This window comes from Oreochromis aureus, linkage group 3 (assembly GCF_013358895.1).
Source record: "Oreochromis aureus strain Israel breed Guangdong linkage group 3, ZZ_aureus, whole genome shotgun sequence".
NCBI classification, from domain to species: Eukaryota; Metazoa; Chordata; class Actinopteri; order Cichliformes; family Cichlidae; genus Oreochromis; species Oreochromis aureus.
This window is the reverse complement of record NC_052944.1, coordinates 111,390,805-111,409,484: the sequence shown is the minus strand read 5'-3', so window position 1 is coordinate 111,409,484 and position 18,680 is coordinate 111,390,805. Positions and strand designations below refer to the sequence as shown.

The window sequence follows — 18,680 nt, the reverse complement described above, 5'->3', positions numbered from 1 at the left end:
AGAAATACACCCTGGACTGGGCTGAAGGCAAAGCCAACCAGGACATCCAGTTCATATTTCCATTCACTTTCAGAGAGCTGAATGTGCTGAAAGAGGAAAAGTTCAGCTTGGTGGAACTTGTTCATCACTTCTTTACTGAAACCAAAGAAGCAGGAATCTGCAGCTTTGAAGACTCCAGGTTGTGTTCATCTTTGATGGTCTGGATGAGTGTCGACTTCCTCTGGACTTCCACAAAACTACAATCCTGACTGACCCTAGAAAGTCCACCTCAGTGGATGTGCTGCTGATAAACCTCATCAGGGGGAAACTGCTTCCCTCTGCTCGCCTCTGGATAACCACACGACCTGCAGCAGCCAATCAGATCCCTCCTGACTGTGTTGGCATGGTGACAGAGGTCAGAGGGTTCACTGACCCACAGAAGGAGGAGTACTTCAGGAAGAGATTCAGAGATAAGGAGCAGGCCAGCAGGATCATCTCCCACATCAAGACATCACGAAGCCTCCACATCATGTGCCACATCCCAGTCTTCTGCTGGATCACTGCTACAGTTCTGGAGGATGTACTGGAAACCAGAGAGGGAGGACAGCTGCCCAAGACCCTGACTGAGATGTACATCCACTTCCTGGTGGTTCAGGCCAAAGTGAAGAAGGTCAAGTATGATGGAGGAGCTGAGACAGATCCACACTGGAGACCAGAGAGCAGGAAGATGATGGAGTCTCTGGGAAAACTGGCTTTTGATCAGCTGCAGAAAGGAAACCTGATCTTCTATGAATCAGACCTGACAGAGTGTGGCATCGATATCAGAGCAGCCTCAGTGTACTCAGGAGTGTTCACACAGATCTTTAAAGAGAGAGAGGACTGTACCAGGACAAGGTGTTCTGCTTCATCCATCTGAGTGTTCAGGAGTTTCTGGCTGCTCTTCATGTCCATCTGACCTTCATCAGCTCTGGACTCAATCTGCTGGAAGAACAACAAACTACCTCCTGGTGGTTTAAACCATCTCTCCACCAGAGTGCTGTGAACAAGGCCTTACAGAGTCCAAATGGACACCTGGACTTGTTCCTCCGCTTCCTCCTGGGTCTTTCACTGCAGACCAATCAGACTCTCCTACGAGGTCTGCTGACACAGACAGGAAGTAGCTCACAGACCAATCAGGAAACAGTCCAGTACATCAAGGAGAAGCTCAGTGAGGATCTGTCTGCAGAGAAAAGCATCAATCTGTTCCACTGTCTGAATGAACTGAATGATCGTTCTCTAGTGGAGGAGATCCAACAGTCCCTGAGATCAGGACGTCTCTCCACAGATAAACTGTCTCCTGCTCAGTGGTCAGCTCTGGTCTTCATCTTACTGTCATCAGAAGAAGATCTGGATGTGTTTGACCTGAAGAAATACTCTGCTTCAGAGGAGGCTCTTCTGAGGCTGCTGCCAGTGGTCAAAGCCTCCAACAAAGCTCTGTGAGTAAATATGTGGCAATCCTTTTTATTTTTTGTGAGTAAATGTGTGATCATGTTTATTTTTAAAATGTTGATTAAAAGTGGTCTTAGATTTCTTCCATGACAGATCCATGTCCTAAAACCATGAGCCTACGTAGTTGTATAGTATAAAAGAAAAAAAGGAGAACTTTTGACCACAATATTGTAACTTGAATGAACTTTTGATACAGCCTTTAAACACTTAAGGAGCTTAAAATGTTTGTTCTATGAACCCACATTAAACACTCTAGTTAAACTGTAAAAACAGAACATTCAGTTCAATTCAATTTTATTTATATAGCGCCAAATCACAACAAAAGTCGCCTCAAGGCGCTTTATATTGTACAGTAGATAGCACAATAATAAATACAGAGAAAAACCCAACAATAATATGACCCCCTATGAGCAAGCACTTTGGCGACAGTGGGAAGGAAAACTCCCTTTTAACAGGAAGAAACCTCCGCAGAACCAGGCTCAGGGAGGGCGGGGCCATCTGCTGCGACCGGTTGGGGTAAAAGAAGGAAAACAGGATGAAAGACATGCTGTGGAAGAGAGACAGAGATTAATAACAGATATGATTCGATGCAGAGAGGTCTATTAGCACATAGTGAGTGAGAAAGGTGACTGGAAAGGAAAAACTCAATGCATCATGGGAATCTCCGGCAGCCTACGTCTATTGCAGCATAACTAAGGGAGGATTCAGGGTCACCTGGTCCAGCCCTAACTATATGCTTTAGCAAAAAGGAAAGTTTTAAGCCTAATCTTGAAAGTAGAGATAGTGTCTGTCTCCTGAATCCAAACTGGAAGCTGGTTCCACAGAAGAGGGGCCTGAAAACTGAAGGCTCTGCCTCCCATTCTACTTTTAAATACTCTAGGGACAACAAGTAGGCCTGCAGTGTGAGAGCGAAGTGCTCTAATAGGGTGATATGGTACTACAAGGTCATTAAGATAAGATGGGGCCTGATTATTTAAGACCTTGTATGTGAGGAGCAGGATTTTGAATTCAATTCTGGATTTAACAGGAAGCCAATGAAGGGAAGCCAAAACAGGAGAAATATGCTCTCTCTTTCTAGTCCCTGTCAGTACTCTTGCTGCAGCATTTTGGATTAGCTGAAGACTTTTCAGTGAAGTTTTAGGACATCCTGATAATAAAGAATTACAGTAGTCCAGCCTGGAAGTAATAAATGCATGAACTAGTTTTTCAGCATCACTCTGAGACAGGATATTTCTAATTTTAGAGATGTTGTGCAAATGGAAGAAAGCAGTCTTACATATTTGTTTAATATGTGCGTAGAAGGACATGTTCTAATCGCTCTAATAGGATATTATGGTCAACAGTATCGAATGCAGCACTGAGGTCTAGCAGGACAAGCACAGAGATGAGTCCACTGTCAGAGGCCATAAGAAGATCATTTGTAACCTTCACTAAAGCTGTTTCTGTGCTGTGATGAGCTCTGAAACCTGACTGAAACTCTTCACATAAGCCATTTCTCTGCAGATGATCTGTTAGCTGTTTGACAACTACTCTTTCAAGGATTTTTGATATGAAAGGAAGGTTGGAGATTGGCCTATAATTAGCTACGACAGCTGGGTCTAGAGATGCTTTTTGAGTAAAGGTTTAACTACAGCCAGCTTGAAGGCCTGTGGTACATAGCCGATTATTAGAGATAGGTTGATCATATTTAAGATTGAAGAATTAATTAATGGCAGGACTTCTTTGAGCAGTTTTGTAGGAATGGGGTCTAAAAGACACGTTGATGGTATGGACGAAGTAATTATTGAAGTTAACTCAGAAAGATCAATTGGAGAAAAAGAGTCTAACTTAACATCAATCGTGATAAAAGTAGCTGTAGATAATATTACATCTGTGGGATGATTATTGGTAATTTTTTCTCTAATGATAAAAATTTTATTTGTGAAGAAGTTCATGAAGTCATTACTAGTTAACGTTAAAGGGATTGTTGGCTCAGTAGAGCTCTGACTGTTTGTCAGCCTGGCTACAGTGCTGAAGAGAAACCTGGGGTTGTTCTTATTTTCTTCAATCAGTGACGAATAGTAAGATGTTCTGGCTTTGCGGAGGGCTTTCTTATAAAGCAGCAAACTATTTCTCCAGGCTAAATGATGATCCTCTAAATTTGTGACACGCCATTTCCTCTCCAGCTTACGAGTTATCCGCTTTAGGCTACGTGTTTGAGAATTATACCACGGAGTCAGGTACTTCTGATTTGAGGCCTTAGTTTTCACAGGAGCTACAGTATCCAGAGTCGTACGTAGTGAGGAGGTAAAATTATTAACAAGATAATCGACCTCTGTTGGAGTAGCGTTCAGATAGCTGCTCTGCTCTATGTTGGTACAGGGCATCGAAGATGATAACAGTGGGTGGATTATATTCTTAAACTTAGTTACAGCACTTTCAGAAAGACATCTACTGTGATAAAGTCTAGGGATGGGTACCGGTGTCCGGTGCCATGATGGCACCGGTTCTGACATAAACGGTAGTAACCAGACCGAAAAGCAGCGCACATTTCGGTGCTTTATTTCGGTGCTTTTTTTTTCCTGAGCTGTGAAGACTTTAGATTTTAGCCAATCATTTTACGTTTCTGAGGATAGTAGGCGGGCCCAGGTACGTACGTTCTTTTAGAGCAGAGCTACACATTAAAATGCCCAAGGCGAAGCGGTCAAAAGCCTGGCTGTACTTCACAGCAAAAGATGCAAACTCAGCAGCCTGCAACAAGTGCTTTAAGCTGATACTGTGATACTGTCAAAGGAGGTAACACCTCGAATCCGATGAAACACCTGGCGATGCATAGTGTTTTTTTTAAAAGCCGAGAAATGCGCCGTGTTTGATAGCTTGCTGCGAGACCTCACACCGAGCACATCTACTGCGGGTGTGGTGCCTGTTATCGGACCCGGAGTTAGCAACATCCCCCAAAAACCCGAAGAGGAGAGTCCTGGCCCCTAGCCCTGCCAGTGTAGCAGAAATGATGAGGATGATGATGGCAGCAGCAGCCGTTCTTCTCTGCGTGAGTAGCTTAATGTTTTTTCGTGTGTAATTTACGTTGAGTAGGCTAACCACGTTATTAAATTAATGCATGTAAGGTGAACTAGCAAACACCGTCGTAGTTACATGCGGCTGTCTTCTTGTTTGATGGCAGATACTCCCTTCACCCTGGCCAAAAAGGCTAAAATGACCAAAGAAAAAGTGGAAAACAGTTAAACACGAGAGGTTTTTGGACAAAGTTTGTGTTTTTTCCATTGTTTAAGCACTGCTTCCAGCCAAGAGTGATACCATATATGCCCCATAGCTGCAGAACAGGCTTACATTGTTATCTTTTTACAAAAAACAGCTAAACATGAGAGGTTTTTGGACCAATTTTGTGTTCTCCATTCCTTAAGCACCGGTTTGAGCACCGTTTAAGCACCGGCACCATTTTAAAAGTACCAGTTTGGCACCGGTATCGGATAAAACCTAAACGATACCCATCCCTAATAAAGTCTACTCTCCACTGCTGTGTAATCAATTATTGTAAATGTAAATGTTATCAGGAAATGATCAGACAGCAGAGGGTTTTCAGGAAACACTGTTAAATGTTCAGTTTCTATGCCATATGTTAAAACAAGATCTAGAGTGTGATTAAAGTGGTGGGTGGGTTCTTTTACATTTTGAGAGAAACCAATTGAGTCTAATAACAGATTAAATGCTATGTTGAGGCTGTCATTTTTAGCATCTACATGGATGTTAAAATCACCCACAATAATTATTTTATCTGAGCTGAGCACTAAATCAGATAAAAAGTCTGAGAAATCAGAGAGAAACTCTGTGTAAGGCCCAGGTGGACGATAGATGATAACAAGACTGGTTTCTGAGTTTTACAGCTGGGGTGGACGAGGCTAAGCATCAGGCTTTCAAATGAATTAAAAGTCTGTCTTGGTCTTTCGTTAATTAATAGACTGGTGTGAGAAACATTTTAGTAATTTGCGGTATTTTTTGTTTATTATTAACAGGAACACAGTTAAAAGTAATTGCGTTGTTGGGATTGTCTAAATGATTAGTAGGAACTACATCTTCCACCTGTCACAGTAATGTGTGAAATACAGCTTCACAGGTGATGTGTGCTCGCTCATTCAGGTGATGATCATAAGCGAGTCATGTGTGAAGATATTTCAGCTCCAAAAACTGCCAAGATGCTAGTTGTGAGAAATGTGGCAGGGGTGACAACCTCATCCAACACAAATGAAAGTAAATATTAACACGGAGTAGTGCTGCAGGCAGGTACTATCCCTGTATAGAGGGAGGAAATATGGAGCTGGCAGTGTTGTATAGCACGGTTGTTAAACTTTGTAAAGTGACTTAAATCCAGGCTCCAGGTTTTTGTGTCTATGTTTAAATGATGGGAATTCACTGCATCTTTAAAACTACAAATCCCATTTGTTCAAATTGTAGATCATTTAAAGTTGACTATAGACTAGCTATTTTAAAAATATACAGTGTACTGCAAGTAAAACAGCAGCTGTTGGCTTTAAGCAACAAAAATACAATTTAAAATATTTAATATAGGAAAGAGAGAGAAAATAACACCATCCATCCATCCATTTTCTTCCGCTTATCCAGGGCCGGGTCGTGGGGGCAGCAGCCCAAGCAGAGAAGCTTGGGCAGCTTTCTGTTGTTGGAAATTGGAAGAACAGGCCATCTTAAAAATCACTGCATTGTAGTTTTATTCAGGCCCCTTCAATCTGTGACCGCTGTTGCTTTGCATTATGAATGCTACTATTACAAAAGTCACAAATATTACTGTATGTGTGTATTATTGGGTAATAAACCAAAAGAACAGAATCTACCAGCACATCACTGATTTCTGCTTAAAAACAACAAAAAAGCAATAAAGCTGTGATTTGTTTTGTTGATCTTGTCTCCCTTCCCGCTTGATTTCAGACTGAATGGCTGTAACCTGTCAGACAGAAGCTGTGAAGCTCTGTCCTCAGTCCTGAGCTCCCAGTCCTCCCGTCTGACAGAGATGGATCTGAGTAACAACAACCTGCAGGATCCAGGAGTGAAGCTTCTGTCTGCTGGGATGAAGAGTCAATACTGCAAACTGGAAACGCTGAGGTCAGATCAAGCATTTAATCAATTTCATTTGGAAAAAATTAACATTGTGTGTATGTTTTGTTTTTTTAATGAATCCATCCAAGTCACAGTAAACTGCCACATTTGTCTTTTGTAACATAAGGCAATAAGGATTCCAGCATGTCCCGAAACAGTGTTGAAATATTGTAAATGTAGTAGCTCCTCATGGCACCATGAATATACTTTAACACAAGTGTTTCATGTCTTCTTGTCATCATGTTTTCAGACTGAGTGGCTGTAACCTGTCAGACAGAAGCTGTGAAGCTCTGTCCTCAGTGCTGAGGTCCCAGTCCTCTAGTCTGATAGAGTTGGACCTGGGTAACAACAACCTGCAGGATTCAGGACTGAAGCTTCTATTTTCTGCAGTGGAGAGTCCAAAGTGTACAATTCTCAGGTCAGGATTCAGTCTTTTCTGATGATGATTTAAAACCTGAGTCAGGTCGATGAATGGCTTACTCATTTACAACAGACATGATTTGTCAAGTCACCTTATATCTAACCCAAAGGTCCTGTGTTTTACTACTTTGATTTTGTAGTAAAACACAGGACTTCTTAATATTTATCTAAAAGAACATATACGTTCAAGTTTCAGCACAAAATTTTTTTTTTCCCCTGGATCATGTGTGTACCCTCCTGGTTGGAGCTCTAGCAGCCTGTATCAGTGAATGTGACTTTAAATGAAATTGCTGCCCCTGTCAGGAAGAGGTCTGAGTGACACACAAAACAGCAAATATGAGCACTGCATGTGTCTGAGACGACACAGATACAGACCTGAATGAGACACTAACTTTGTCTCTGAGAGATAACTTTTATTATTAAATACACGTCAGTTCTCATCTGTGTAGAGAATGTAGAGTTTGACATGCTAATATTACAAAACGCAAAATCACACTGAGTCACAAAGAAAGTGTTTTGGAGTATTTATGGTTCAGCTGATGAAATTGTTCAAATAAACCAGTAATTTACACAGAAACAGTGAAACAAGTGAAATTTCTTGGTGGACTTAAGCTTGTCCTGGTATACCTGTAGACCCCAGCTTCTATGGACCATGTGCTTAAGTTCTGTGCTGCTCTGATTTATTGCCTGTGCTGTCTTTCAGTTCAGCTTTGTCGAGCCTCTGGTACAATATTTGATGTCAGACACTTTTTTTACATGACCTGTGTAAAAACAAAACAGTAAACACATTAAGCTGAAGTAAGATGAACCATTTGAGGATGCTCTGCTGCTCTTTTATAATAGAATATATCAGGAAGCTGGAAAGAACTGTGAAAGCAGGGAAAGACCCCACTAAGACCTCAGGTTATAGGCCTACAGCTCTAACATCTCATCCAGGGAAAGTCATGGAAAGAATCACAGTGGACAGACTGATGTTTGTGACTCAAAGAAGGCAGCTGTTTGCACCTTCTCAGCAGGGGGAGGAACACCATGGACCCAGCAGTCAGTTAGAGTCAGAGATAAGGAAAGCTCAGTGCATCAGGAGATGAGGTGTGGTTTGTATCAGCCAACTTAAATGATGGAAATGAATTAGCTGTTCCTGGTTAATATTCTGTGTTTGCTCACAGTATTACAGACCCAGGCCTAATCTGTCATCTGTTAACACGTCCAATATCTCCTCATTTATTGGTGGATAATCCACTAACATGTTTTAATGCACAAGGTCATGTGATTTCTGTGTGCTGATAACATCCAGTCTGTTCTGTGTGGAAATGAAATAATTCAATGAAACCAGACGAGGTCATTTCTGGAGAAGTTGTGGTGGGATTGTTGCTCCTGCTGGACTCTGTCTGTGGCTCGCTGCTGCTGATGCAAAGTTTGAGGTAAACAGGTCGGCTAAAAAAGCTGAAGGGAGACGGCTCATAAACAAGTGAGCGCCACTTTATTAGGTCACAGGTGTACTGTACCAGCTGGTAGCAAAGGCAGGGAGGTGTCCTTTCCACCTACACAGGAGAGGAATATAAAGATAGTGAAGGTCACAGTTTGAATCAGTCATATTTCATTCAACACAGTGATGAACTGATCCAGGATCAGTCCAATCATCAACAGTTTGATCCACGGATGGATTGAAGTGTATTTGTGAAAATGTTGGACTGTTCCTTTATCAGTGTGTAACAGTGTGTGTGTGTGAGAGCCATGTAATGTCCATGTGTGCATGCTGACTGTGCTGCTCTGACCCCTCCTCCTTTCAGGGTGGAGCCTGCTGGAGTCCGATGGTTGAGACCAGGTCTGAGGAAGTGTAAGTGTGTTTTTAATGGGATTCATGAAAACAAAGCAGCACACATTCAACCATCTTCATCATGTCAGGAGTCATCATCAAAGTGTCAATCAATGAACAGATGATGGATCAATAACTGCAGCTGGATTGTGTTTGTTCTCTCCATCAGATTCCTGTCAACTCACAATCGACACAAACACAGTGAACACAAACCTCCAACTGTCTGTCAACAACAGGAAGGTGACACGTGTGGAGGAGGTTCAGTCATATCCTGATCATCCAGACAGATTTGATTATTATCATCAGCTGCTGTGTAGAAATGGTCTGACTGGTCGCTGTTACTGGGAGGTCGAGTGGAAAGGAGGGGTTTATATGTCAGTTAGTTACAGAAGAATCAGAAGGAAAGGAGACAGTAAAGATTGTTGGTTTGGATACAATGATCAGTCCTGGAGTCTGAGCTGCTCTGATGATGGTCCTCAGTCTGTCTGGCACAATGACAGACTAACACCCATCTCCTCCTCCTCCTCCTCCTCCTCCTCCTCTGTCTCTAACAGAGCAGCAGTGTATGTGGACTGTCCTGCTGGCACTCTGTCCTTCTACAGAGTCTCCTCTGACACTCTGATCCACCTCCACACCTTCAACACCACATTCACTCAAACTCTTTATCCTGGGTTTGGGTTCTTGTCTCGTGGTTCCTCAGTGTCCCTGTGCTGAGTGTAAAGAGTGTCTCCTGTTAGAGAAACACTCTGACTGTTGAACAGATAGTTCAGTCTGTACATGTCTGTCTCTTTCACTCACAAACACGTTTTCACATTCATGGATTCAATCAGTTGATGTTTGAAACTCTTCTAAATGATTCCTTGTAAACTTCTTCCTCTTCAGTCACAAACAAACAGGAAGTGATGTCACATGTGTTCCTGTCCACACAGCAGAATGAGTCTATTGCTGACAGTGATGTACAAACAGAGTGAGCATTTCTGAGGCCAAAATAAACTGAGTAGTTCACTGAATGAACACTGTGAGCTCAGTTCCTTCATCATTAGTATGGATTATATATGTATATGTATTATATTAGTATCATATATATCAGGTGCTGCTGGTTTCAGTCATTGTGCAAATGTGCTGTTTGTAAGGTTGTAAAGCTGCAGTCAGCTGAGACTGAAGAAGTCACCTGATCAGTGAGCAAACGTGAAAACGTCCAGATGAACAGAATCAACCTTTTGGGATCAGCCAGCAATGCAGCATCATTGTTGTTCAGGTTCAGAGGTTTGCAGGAATGAACTGATGACCAGAAACAGCTGCAAAGTCCAATAAAATACCAGCTGGAGTTCAGCTGCATTTGAAGAAGTCAAAGAAAAGTAAGGATGGCAAAGGGCGATGTTTTCTTCCAAAGAACTGAAAACATGGTCGACGCCTCATTAGAAGAATAATCTGGACATTTGTGAGGAACTCTAACCAAGAAAGCAACACAAGAAAGCAACGTCACACAGATCCAACAGACAGTTTCTTTCACACGTCAAGGCCAACATCCCTGCTGACCTGGACAGCCTACAGTTTGCTTACTGCAGGAACAGATCAACAGAGGATGCAGTCTCAGTCACACTTTACACCAGCCTTACTCATCTGGAGCATCCCAATACATATGTTAGGATGCTTTTTGTAGACTTCAGCTCAGCATTTAACACCATTGTGCCACACAAACTTGTAAACAAGCTGAATGACCTGGGACTAATCACCACACTCTGCTCATGGATCTTGGATTTCCTCACAAACAGGCCACAGAAGGTCAGGGTGGGCAACCTTACATCATCTGCTATCACCATTAACACAGGAGCACCACAGGGCTGCGTTCTCAGTCCAGCTCTTTTCACTCTATTCACACACGACTGCAAACCGCTCCAGTCCTCTTTTAACACCATAGTGAAGTTTGGTGATGACACTACAATAGTGGGAAGGATATCAGACAACAACAAGTCTCACTACAGAGAGGACGTCCAACATCTAATCAGATGGTGTGGAAACAACGAGCTGGTTCTGAACACTGTCGAAACAAAGGAAATGGTTGTAGAGACAGGAGAGTCAAGAAAACAACACGACCACCCCTCCACATAAATGGTGAGGAAGTTGAGGGTGAATGACATTATCACAAGTCCACGAGAACACAAGTCCACATATTGAGAAACAGCCTCAGAGTCAGTTTGTGCCAGTATTCATTTAGTTTTGGTTGTCAGTGAATTATCAACTAGTAAAAAGCTGCCGCACCAGACAAACCAGTGTTCCATGTTAACTGGTTTTTATGTGAACTGGTTCCATTTGTTCATGTTTCTCACTCTCTGTGTTCCAGATGTCGGCTCTGCAGATTCCTCATTTTTATTGAACGTTTGTCTCCGTTTGTCAGTGTATCTGATATCTGATTAAAGACCTTGGCAAACAAAGCTTTCCAGTCTGTGCCAGTGCAAATGCAGACACATATCATTATGTTCTTCAGACAACAATGATTTTAATTAACTCAGATTAACTGGTGATGGTCGCAGACAGTTGATGGATATTGTGAAAAATGAATCATCTTAAAAAATCAATCTCAGGTGTTCTGGTCAATATCAAACGTCACCACTTTGTATTTGTAATGTTTTGTTACAGCTTAAAATAATAAATTAGTTCAGGGTGCCAAGAATTTAATTTTAATTAAATTTAAAATTAAATTTAATTAATTAAATTTAATTAAATTTAATCCTGAGAATGAGAGTTCATTACAGACACCTCAAACAATAAATATACTTCTCATCTTTACCTTAATCAATCATAATTAATTAATTAATTAATTAATAATAAATGAATAAATAATAATTAATCAAGTACAATGATTGTCTCAAAGATATGGGCAGAAATCTGTGCCATCAGAAACTGAATTTGAATAAGTTAAATTTGAATTTGAATTACTCGGATTGAATTTGAATTGTAACTTGAAAGAAAGCTTTTGAAAACTGAATTTGAATTAGTCTAATTTGAAATTGAATTTATGGTTTGAAAATGAATTGATTTGCTTTGAAACTGCATTTTATCCTTTAAAAATTCAGCTCTCGAATAATTTCAGATTCACTTCTCACCATTCAGTTTCAGTTCTACAATTCAATTTCAGTTCCAAAATTCAGTTTTTGGGACTTACATCCGGTTCGGTTCAAGCGCAGATTAATAGAACTACAGACTGATAGCGTTACTGACGGAATCTACAGCGTCTTGAGCTGAATTAAGACTTCAGAAGTCATTCGAAGTCAGAGGTGATCCAGTAATGCTGCACTAATGAATAAGACTAACTATTCACTTTAGCTAAAGTTATTAAGTTAGCTAAAGAGTTGGGATGCTGTGTAAGACATAAATAAAGCTCAAATACAAAGGTTTGGACAGCGTTTTGCATGTTTCCTTACTGTAGGGGTCTCTGCAAGCATACAGGGCTCTGACAGGGTCCAAGATGACAACTTTGGAATTCTACTAGAAACAGTCGATCATATTTGTTTGTCAAAGCTGAATTTAGGGCAAACTACGCTAAATTAGCGTTTTTAGCTAACAGCTACAATAAGCATAAAAGTTACTGTACGGCTATCAATTGTTAACATGACGCTTGTTCTTATACATGTAATACATTTATTACCAACCTGAGAGTTTATCCGCTGGTCATTCGACATGACGAATGACTTCTGAAGTCTTAATTCAGCTCAAGACGCTGTAGATTCCGTCAGTAACACTATCAGTCTGTAGTTCTATTAATCTGCGCTTGAACCGGAACCGGATGTAAGTCCCAAAAAACTGAATTTTGGAACTGAAATTGAATTGTAGAACTGAAACTGAATGGTGAGAAGTGAATCTGAAATTATTCGAGAGCTGAATTTTTAAAGGATAAAATGCAGTTTCAAAGCAAATCAATTCATTTTCAAACCATAAATTCAATTTCAAATTAGACTAATTCAAATTCAGTTTTCAAAAGCTTTCATTCAAGTTACAATTCAAATTCAATCCGAGTAATTCAAATTCAAATTTAACTTATTCAAATTCAGTTTCTGATGGCACAAATTTCTGCCCATACAAAGACACGTACATCTCACACTGATAAATAAAGCACTTAGCATTATAAATAATTATAAATAAATTATCATTAATTATTATTATAAATCAATTATAAATAACTTAGCATTAGATGAGTCAGATTGGATACAGGTTTAAGGAACCTGGATGAAATCATGTGTTTCTTGTGGGCTGATCTGCTGCTCAGTGTTCATTGCTCCTCATTTTAAATCCTGTTTATCATCTTCGACTCGGGTCAGTCACTCTGAGGGAAACACAAGTCCCAGCAGCTCTAAGCTCAGGAAACAAACTACATTGACTTATTTTGTGCACAATATGGTGATGATGTTATACTGAAAAGCAGCTGCCCACATTAAACTATCACCAGGTAACCTGTGTGTTTCCTCAATCAGCAGCAGGTGCTAACCAGCTGACAGGTGAGCAGAGTGTATGCAGGTAAAATGAGGCTCTGTTGAGCTGATCGTTGGTGTCAGGAGGAAAATGTCAGCTTGTTATTAAGTTCTGAATGATGTTACAGAAACACAGAGACACAAGACCAGACAGAAAATAATTTCTTGAAAAGGAGCTTTACAGACATCCTGAAACACTGAGGACAAGACAGACCATGTAATATACTAGAACAGTCTCATAACTAAGAATACAGAGAATAACCTAAACTAGACTTGAAGGCAACTTGTTAACAATACTAAAACTTAACATCCTTTAAATATACCTTAGAAATCACAAATCCAGCAATAAACTCATAATGCTGGGTCACATGACCCAGGACCATGACAAACAGATGCAGCCACATGTTGTATTTGGTACAGATTTGAATTCAGATATATAAAACTGCTCTTCCTGACACAAACACTGAGGCACTTCTCCTTAGCATGAAAACATTGTGAAGCTGACTTCTCTCTGAGTAGAGATGTCAGTGCTGATCAGTAATCAATAAGTAATCAGTGTTTTTTAATAGTAATGTGCCATCTGTTAGCAACAACATACAAACATGTGGTGTACATCTGAACATGTAGTATAGAGAGTATCGGGGAAACGCATCTACACAGCTGCCTGATGCTTCTTTACTTGTTTGACAGCAGGGGAGGGATCTCCCAACTGAACTGGGAATTGTCACTTGTTTCATTTCATTTTCAAGAGTTTCTGAAATATTTTCTTGATTTCTATTCTATTTCCTGTCTGTTTCAGGGCTTCTTTCATGTTTCTGATTTCTCTCTGTTTCACTTCAGCCAGCTTGATTCCCTCTTTCAGGTTTTGGATGCAGGCTTTCAGTCTGATTCATTCATTTAACACTTCAACTGTTGTCATCAGTTTTTGAGGATTAGATTTTCCCAAGAAGTCTGTCAGTTGATCCATGTTTGTCTGTGTAAGTTCACATAAATTTCTAAAAACTGCATTTTTCTCTCTTCGGTCTTTATGCTGGCAGTTATCAAACAGGAAGTAAACTGGCTGATTCTTCTTATTTTTGGCCATTTAATTTTTGCATCTTCAAGAGCTTTAAAAGCATTTTCAGGTCTGCTTCCATCTGAGTGTGTGATCATAGCTACAATGTTTTTCTCGTACACGATCACATCTGATGTCTGACTTTTCTTCTTCTCCTCTACAATCGTAAACCAGACTGAGTTGTAATAAACCAGAACGAGATTCTGTGATGTCACTGAAGAGGGTGAAGTAAGAATCAAACACTGAGCTACATCATGTCTGGTCTCACCTGAAGAGTCACAGGTGAAGCACCTGCTGGAGGAGCTGCTGGCCTGAACAGTGGGTATTCTAGAGCAGTGATGTGGCTGATGGAGCTCAGAATCCACACGTCTCTGTTCATGGAGCATAATGGAGACGGAGACAGCAGCTCCTCCCTAACACTTCCTACCTGCTGTGTGAGTCACGCCTGGAGAAATGAACCAAGATGGAGTTGAACGCTTTACAATAAGAACCAATCAGAGAGCCTGTCTGTATTTTTTCCATCATTTATCATCATCGATACTCGTGGATCTCACTCTGGTTACAAATGCAGGTTTTGGATGTTTTTTGAGCTGACTGGTGTATTTTTACCTGCAGGCTTCACACAGCGTGAACACTGAGTGTTCAGACAGGCCTCAAATGTTTCACCCTATAATCTGGAAGAAAAACATATAACACAGTGCACACGTTCATAATAACATGTGAGGATATTAGGGATGCAACGATACCAATTTTTTCAAACCGATCCGATACCGATACTTGGATCTGAGTACTTGCCGATACCGAGTACAAAATCCGATACTTCTACCACACACAAGTTAAACTTAACCAGTAGTAAAGAAACGACCCCACACAACTCTTTAACACAAACGAAACGTTTACTGAACGTAAGGGCAGAGAAAGATACTGTACAACACATCCCTTTTTAAAACTCAAATGATATTCCAATTCCTTAACCAAATGAAATACACTGTATAGATGGTATAATTCCCTTTCAAATTATATTAAACAACCCAACTTATGTTATCACCTTTTGGTAAGTGACTCACTAATATACACTCCAAAACACGTTATATAAATCCACTAAACACACAATATTCACACATGGGCTCCACACACTCACATTCACACTTGTTGCAGGCCTGTTTGCTGCTCACGCCGGACGATGGAGAAAAATCCTCTTCTCCCCAGTAAGAGCACAAAAGTCTGACTTACAGTTCCGTTGCTCGGTAGGTCGCCGTTCACCAGTCCCACACTAAATCCACTCCCTGCAGACCCGATGCTGTCTCTGCTACAGCACGTTAGCCAGTCACTGTCCAGCTCTCCGACAGTCCATAGGGGCTGCCTCCGTGGCGCAGCCAAGCAGTCCGGGCTAGCCTTTAGCCTCGGCGGTCGTAGCTGGAAACACAGTTTTCCACGGTGGTGCGACCGTTGAAACAAAGTCACTTCATCCACACTCTGTTGTGAAGCTCTCACACGGTTAGCTTGCTAGTCACACAGTCTTTTGTGCTAGTTAACCTCAGTAAAACTAGCCGAGTCTCTCACTTTGGTTCAGCTAACCTCGTGCATCTCTCCATGCCGTTCTCTTCTGTGAACTGTGAACACCTTATGTGGCGTTCAAGTCCATGGGAATTATGAGTATCCACTCCCAAATTCCCATCCGGGCTACATTAGTATCGGTTCATGGTATCGGTTAACTTTTACGAGTACGAGTACGCACACATTTTACAGTATCGGCCCCGATACCCGATACCAGTATCGGGATCGGTGCATCCCTAGAGCATATGCTGCTGTTGTCATGATGAGTGTTTAGTGCTGACACCAAATAACAATCAAAGTTATTCAGGTGAACAGTCAGTGATGAATATGGAGGAACAGGACAGTCACACACATCCAAATAAAGCATGTTGTGTAAATACATAACTATATTGTCGTTACTACTGGTTGTTACAGTTACTTCTTTGTGTTAAATGTTAAAATGGCTTAACAGGCATGTTCCTGTCTCTCTGGTGCAAACAATAAATTGAAAGTGTTTGAGGAACAAAGAGAAACAGAGAAAATCAGCTGATGATCCAGTGAAGACACTCTGAGCAAAGTGACTGAATGAAGCAGAATTTTTATTGAGAATTGACAAAAAAGTGCATAAAGCAGGAGATGATTTAATATGGAAGAACAGAATATGGAGAATTTAAACAAAGTCCAACATGAAAGGAGCCAAATGTTTCCACTCGGCGTGAATAATCAGAAATATTTCCAGCATGAACACACATGAAGAATCCGAGGCATCGATCAGATGGAAGAAGATCACGTTTCAGGACTGGACTCAAAAACACTGAAGAGTCGAAGTTGGATTGAATATTTCTATACTGAGTTCAGTGTCTCCAACATCCTCTGCACTCACTGATTAGAAAGACAACAACATGTGGATCATGTCAGTGACATTTTACTGTCCCACAACCAGTTTACTGAGTCACCCCGAGAGGAGCAGCAGGATAAAGCTCACACTGACAACATTAGAACAATGTGACAGAAACACATGTATTTGTGGAAAACACAGAGTTTAGTTTGTGACATCAGAGAAGCAGGGAGCTGTTTATAAATGAGAAATTATATATTTGTTTTATAAACTGGATAAAATATGAAAGCACAAATGTTGTTCCCGTCTTAGAAGGAGACCCTTATGTCCACATCAAAAATCAATTCCTCACATTCAATTAACTATCAGCCGCTATAAAAATACAAAATATCATTACCACATGATTTATAGATGCATAAAACAAACACTGAGCCACAGTAGCTTCTCCTTAGGACTCCAAAACTGCTAAACAAACTGACTGCTCTCTAAGTAGAGATGTCAGTGCTGTTCAACAATCAACAAGTAAGTAATTTCTAATATGCATTTTTAATAGTAATATGCCATCTGTTAGCTAAACAAGAAAAACCTGTGGGGTACATCTGAACATGTAGTATAGAAAGTATCAGAAAAAAAAGCAATCTACACAGCTGCCTGATGCTCCTTAACATGTTTCACTTATACCAAGGGAAGGATCTCCCAATGTTTTTGATAGCTGATGGTATTTGCATGTACCAATATGCTGCTTTTTCGGTTTTTTCATCTACCCTGCTTCGCATCTCCTCCAGTTTCTGGACCTTCTCTGTGTCTCCTTTCTCCTTCATCTTCTCAATCAGGAAGTCCAAGTGGACAATAGTGGACAATGAATCAGCTTTCAGAGCGATTTCCTCCAGTCTGACAACATGTTGGTAGGACTCATCCAAGAACTGGGACTTCTCTGCTGTCAGCTGTTTCATTCCCTTTTCAAGATTTTCTAACAGGGTACACTTCTCCTCACTTTCTTTTTGATGCTTTTCATATTTCTGCTCCTTTTCTTTTTTGTTCTCTGATAAAACAGCTACTGTTTTCATTGTTTCATCCACTTCCTCTGTAAGAGTTTTTAACTGTCTGTAGATGAGAGTTATTCTCAGAACTCAGAGCTGAGGTTCCCCTTTCCTAAGTCTGTATGTTCTACAAGAGAGCAAGTCGGTAAACAAGTTTATCATCACAAAGGTTATTAGGCAAAGGTCACGTAGACATTTGCTTAGTAACAAAAGGTAGGCACCACCTGTTGATCTTATGAACCAAAGTGTGTCAAATTGGGCTGTGTAAATTGAAAGTCTACTCACTGAAATTACTGGTAGATGTCTGCTTTGATTTTGGTGAAAAGTTGAAGGTTGAAGTAATGATTATGAAATGGAAGTTTATAAGTGACAGTACTGAGTAATGAGAATAAAGGAATGAAAAGAGAATTAAAGCAGAACTTTTAGAATGATAGGAATTTGGTCATTGTGTGGGTTCAAGTCCCATTGGTTATGCAACCCTTAAGAACTTTCTCGGAGGTGGCGCTCCCTGCTGGATAGAGAAATCTATCCTTCACCTAGCGATGACTAGGGATAGTTTGGGCAATATCCGAAGAGGACTGGGGAATCTCTAAAACTGTTGAGGGTTGTCCTCAATCTTAATCCTGTGTTGGGTGTAGATTGTTGTTTCAAATTATTCTAAATTTTCTAGGACGACAGCGGCGTCTGTTAAGAAGCGCATTTTCTCCTTGGTAACGCTTGCACCTGGGCAGGACGCTGACCCTTGGCCTACCCTGAAGAGTAGGGATAGTACCGTCGACAGCGGAGAGAACTTGGGAACCTCTGAAATTGCTAGGAGTTAGAGTCTCCTATTTGCGCTTTTTGGCTACGATAAATTTGGTTGGGGCATTAGCAATCGGGCCACCGTCAGGGACGGAACACTGGCTAAAATTGGTCGCAAAAAGTCAGGGACTTT

At 40.8% G+C, this 18,680-nt stretch overlaps 1 protein-coding gene and 1 long non-coding RNA gene across 2 annotated transcripts in view; one reads left to right on the top strand and one right to left on the bottom strand.

Moving 5' to 3' along the window:
* Positions 1–1,401: 1,401 nt before the first annotated feature.
* On the top strand, positions 1,402–9,523 carry LOC120435039 (ribonuclease inhibitor-like). The gene is made up of 6 exons (XM_039603797.1): positions 1,402–1,454; positions 6,406–6,579; positions 6,824–6,991; positions 8,784–8,830; positions 8,979–8,984; positions 9,510–9,523. Exons 2-6 carry the CDS (start codon positions 6,488–6,490, stop codon positions 9,521–9,523), a joined length of 327 nt encoding a protein of 108 aa, XP_039459731.1. The 5' UTR covers positions 1,402–1,454; positions 6,406–6,487.
* Positions 9,524–16,446: 6,923 nt separating this feature from the next.
* Positions 16,447–18,680, bottom strand: part of LOC120437872 — a 12,542-nt gene continuing 10,308 nt past the window's right edge. The window contains exon 3 of the long non-coding RNA XR_005611459.1: positions 16,447–16,750. This is a non-coding gene — a long non-coding RNA (uncharacterized LOC120437872). The remainder of the gene's footprint in view (positions 16,751–18,680) is intronic.

Excerpts from the sequence above, each read along its gene's own strand:
- LOC120435039 (XM_039603797.1), top strand. The coding sequence starts at position 6,488 with ATGGATCTGAGTAACAACAACCTGCAGGATCCAGGAGTGAAGCTTCTG. Across the intron at positions 6,580-6,823 it reads TGCAAACTGGAAACGCTGAG|ACTGAGTGGCTGTAACCTGT; the intron begins GTCAGATCAAGC and ends TCATGTTTTCAG. Across the intron at positions 6,992-8,783 it reads CCAAAGTGTACAATTCTCAG|GGTGGAGCCTGCTGGAGTCC; the intron begins GTCAGGATTCAG and ends TCCTCCTTTCAG.